At 41.7% G+C, this 4,454-nt stretch overlaps 1 protein-coding gene across 1 annotated transcript in view; it reads left to right on the plus strand.

Annotated features, from left to right (window-relative positions):
* The first annotated feature begins 1,405 nt into the window (after positions 1-1,405).
* The window catches only part of LOC103355600 (macrophage receptor MARCO), an 11,625-nt gene continuing 8,576 nt past the window's right edge, over positions 1,406-4,454 (plus strand). The window contains exons 1-2 of the mRNA XM_008279454.1: positions 1,406-1,625; positions 1,710-1,781. Coding sequence (XP_008277676.1) covers positions 1,517-1,625; positions 1,710-1,781 — 181 coding nt within the window. The 5' untranslated portion in view covers positions 1,406-1,516. The remainder of the gene's footprint in view (positions 1,626-1,709; positions 1,782-4,454) is intronic.

Genomic DNA, 4,454 nt, shown 5'->3' on the forward strand with positions numbered 1-4,454 from the left:
GTATTTATCAAACATGCATACGTGGGTCGTACACACATCAGTAAGTCATCAGTGTTGGTAAATCCCACTTGTTCTTAACCACCATGCCCATGCACTGTCAGGATCATTTGCCTTTGGAAACACCTCCAATCAACCATATATGGCAACAGCACCGAAATTGAGGTACTTGTTAGCGAGGCTGAAGCTAACCAGAAAATATTGTTTGATGCATTATAAATGTATCCAACAAAAGAACAAATACTGCATGGGACAAGATAACCACCGCAGTTATTTTGTTAGGTCAGAGGAGAGATTGCCAGCAGAAATATTTTTTTTCAAAAAGTGGTTTGACATTAAGCTCAGTGCCAAAAAGCGCATCACAGCCCATAAAAGAGAAATGACTGTAACTGGAGGAGGACAAATGAATACCCAAAGTTCACCCAGTGAATAACCCTGATCGCCTGCAGATGAGATGTTTTGTTAACCAAACTAAGTCCAGCAAAAACATTTCCACACTCTGTAACACTCACCAATAAACCAGCCATCTTTAACAGCTCCTGCTTGGAGACCCACAGAGCTGTTCTGCTCAATGAATAAGTGGTGTGTTCCTCCAGGCCACCAGGCAACAACGATCGATAGCCACAAATGTGCATCGCAAATTATATGTACATTGATTGAATGAAGCCCTTTTCTATTTACATAATTAAATGTGTTTAGTGATGCAGCTTTGAATGGGATGTGGGTGCAGTCTATGACTCCACTTGGGCTCGTTGGTGATGTCTGTAAGGGAGCTGGATGTAGGCTGGGGCCAGAGGAGTTATGGCATCAACACTGCCAGCATGATCCTGCTCAGTGATGGCTGGAAATGCTGCACATGTCTCCGACCTCACGCTGGAATGTGTCAAAATCCCTGAATGCTTTCTATTCGTAGTTTCACTATTCTACTGCTAGATTATGTGCATGAGCATGGTCAGAGTTGTGCTTATATTTACGCACATTCCTAAGTGTAAGTACAAGTTGATATATTCCATACTTTGCGTAGGAATGTTTGTACGCATGCTCTACGCCAGAGCAATTCAATTAGCGGCCCGGAGGCCACATCCGGCCCGCGGACCCCCTTTGACTGGCCCACCCTTGACTGACCCAACGTAAGTCGCAAAAACACATTTAAATCATATTTGATGTGAGAATTTTTAAAATTCCCACCCTTCCTCTTGTCCTTGTCCTCTCTCCAAGTACGACAACTGCNGTTCACCTGGACAGGTAACCAGTCTATCACAGGGCTACACTTAGAGACAGACAACCAAGTACACTCACATTCACACCTATGGACAATTTAGAATCACCAATTAACCTCAACATGTTTCTGGACTGTGGGAGAAAGCTGGAGAACCCGGAGAGAATCCACACTGCACGGAGAGGCGACTGTGCTAGCGACTGCACTGTCGCCTCCCTCCACATCAGATGAGTTTTTTTCCCCCTCAGTTGCCCTTAGGGAGCGCTTTCTACACTGTATGGAAGTAAACTCTCATTCAGTATGAGAAAAGCTCTCAGGACATATGTTTTACTTCTGACTGTTGGGTCCTGTGCTCTGACTGCAGGCCCCAATGGAGAAAAAGGTGACACTGGACTCAATGGCCAGAAAGGTACCTAAAAATATATGTAGAAGAATGTATATATGTGTGGCTGTTTAAAATGCACGTGAGTGAAAATCATGTGTTGTTGTGCAGGAATTCCTGGACTTCCTGGGCTCAAAGGAGAAAAAGGAGACCTTGGAAATACTGGTCCACCAGGACCTCCAGGTCAGAAGCATATTGTGTTACATCTGTACAGTTGGACTGATGTAGGTATTGCAATATAATGGGACAATATTTCTTCTTTACTTAACATTATGTATGAACAACAGTATGTGAAGTGGTTCTATCATTTGTTGTCTGACACATACATCTTTTTATTTAATTGTTCAGCAACCACTTATGTTATGTATTCAAGTCCCTGTTGCCATTGTGTAGTTAGCTGTTTTCCTAAATAAACACAAATACATTTCACAAAAAAAAGGAAAAACTCATCAAGGTGCAAACTATCACCATATGATAAAGCTAGCAGGCTACAGCCTGAGCACAATGTGTGGGTAATGGGGAGCAGACAAAATAATAAGAAGAAGAAAATAAGACAAAAACTGGATCAAGCTGTGGACTATGTGGACATGGTTAAAAAAAACTAAACAGGGATAGACTGAATGAACAGACAGCACAGGACACTCAGATCAACACAATTCAATTCAATTCAATTTTATTTGTATAGCACAGTTTACAACATATATCATCACACAGCGCTTAACATAGTCAGGTGCAGACCTTAAGAATTTAAACAGAGAACCCAACAATCCAAAGAAGCCTTAGGACTCCCTCTGAGCAAGCAGTTGGCAATGGTGGGAAGGAACCAAACAACCCCCCAAGGGAGGAAGAAAAACCTCCGGCAGAACCAGGCTCAGGGAAGGAGGCCATCTGCCTCGACCGGTAGAGTGAGAGTGGGGATGAGAAGGGAATAACAGGATAGCAGATGGAGAGCAGCAATAGAATGGAACAATATAAATTAATATAAGTATTTTGGGGGTCGGTGAGGCCAGCGGCTGCAGGTCAGAGACAAGAAGCTCCAGATCCAGAGATGTCCACAGAGAGAACAAGCACAGGATCTCAGGGGGAACACAGAGTTAGTGACATGTAATGGCGGTTATAACTGTATGGAAGGAAGAGAAAGGAGAGGAGAGGAGAGGAGAGGAGCTCAGTACATCTTTTAATTTAATTTATTTATTTATTTGAACAGGGACCATGCATTTTTACATAGAAAAGGTTTGATGTATCGCATATACAGTGTATAGCATTAAGCTAATTTTCAACTCCTGTCCCTGGTTGGGCTTTTCAGTAAAAATAGACAAAAGTCCAACAACACCAATAAAAACAGCACAGACTACATTATAAACATATAATCCCCCAACCACCTGCCCACACACACATACACAGACACAAAACGGCACAACCCCCAGTCAGTCTGACCTTATGCATGTCATAGGTGGGTGCATTCTTGTTTTTCTTTCAGCCAGTTCTTAACTTTTGCTGTGAAAGTTTTTAAGTCTGCTAATAAGCTAATTTCATTTGGTAATGTGTTCCAGATGTGACAGCCTTTGATTGAAAAGGCTGTCTGACCAAATGTAGTTCTGCAGTAAGTTATTTTGCAGTTGTTCTTGGTGGAACTTCTGGTGACCCTGCTGCCATTCTGTCTATGGATGAATCCACAGAGTGGCTGTGGCGCTGATTTATTGAGGCATTGAAACATTAATTTGAGAAAGTAAAGATCGATGAAGTTGTCAAAACTCAAAAAACTGTTTGTTTAAAAAAATTTTTTTTTGACTGTTTATGAAATCTTCTTTACATGGAGATTAAATTTAAGTTGAGGGTCTAAGACAACCCCAAGGGACTTGAATTCTGTCACTGAACGAATTTCTTGGTTTTGTATGTTAACTTTAAAATGTTGTTGGTTTGAGAACTGAGAAACACATAGACACAGTTTTTTCCAGTTACGAGGCGATTTTGAACAAGTCACTCTTGGACATTAACCATACATGAAGATGGGATGTCCGCAGCCTGTGCTGGTGTCTTGGGGCCGTATATACAACTGCATCATCTGCATAAAGTTGACATGCTGCAGTGGAGCAGTTTATCGGCAGGTCATTAATGAAAAGGATGAACAATAAGGGACCAAGAATGGACCTTTGTGGGATGCCCATGTGGGTATTTAAAAACATTGATTTGTTCTGGTGATCTTTGACACATTGTTCTCTGTTCTGCAAATATGATGTGAACTAATCTATTGTATCAGAGGAAAAACCAAAAGAGATTAATTTGGATGAAAGCAAAGTATGATTGACAGTATCAAATGCTTTTTTGAGGTCAAGAAAAACAGCTCCCATAACATTACCCCCATTCAGGCTCTGTTTAATATTTTCAATGCGGCAACAGTTTGCTGTTTCTGTTGAGTAGCCTGGTCTGAAACCAAACTGGTGTGGATGAAGAAGTTGACTGTCCTGTAGATAGTGCATGGGACTCCCCGGGAGTCTAAAATTATAGCAGCATAACTAAGGGACAGTTCAGGTGATCCTGAGCAGATCTAACTATCAGCTTTATCAAAGAGGAGAGTTTTAAGCCTAATCTTAAAAGTAGAGAGGGTGTCTGCCTCCAGAACCCAAACTGGGAGCTGATTCCATAAGAGAGGAGCTGATAACCAAAGGCTCTGCCTTCCATTTTGCTTCTGGAAACTCTGCAACCACAAGCAGACCTGCAGTCTGAGAGTGAAGGGCTCTGTTAGGATGATACGGTACAACAAGGTCTTTAAGGTGAGATGGAGCTAGTCATTGAGAGTTTAATATGTTATAAGCAGGATTTTAAATTCTATCCTGGATTTTACAGGAAGCCAAT

This window comes from Stegastes partitus, unplaced genomic scaffold, assembly GCF_000690725.1.
Source record: "Stegastes partitus isolate 25-593 unplaced genomic scaffold, Stegastes_partitus-1.0.2 Scaffold159, whole genome shotgun sequence".
Taxonomy (NCBI): domain Eukaryota; kingdom Metazoa; phylum Chordata; class Actinopteri; family Pomacentridae; genus Stegastes; species Stegastes partitus.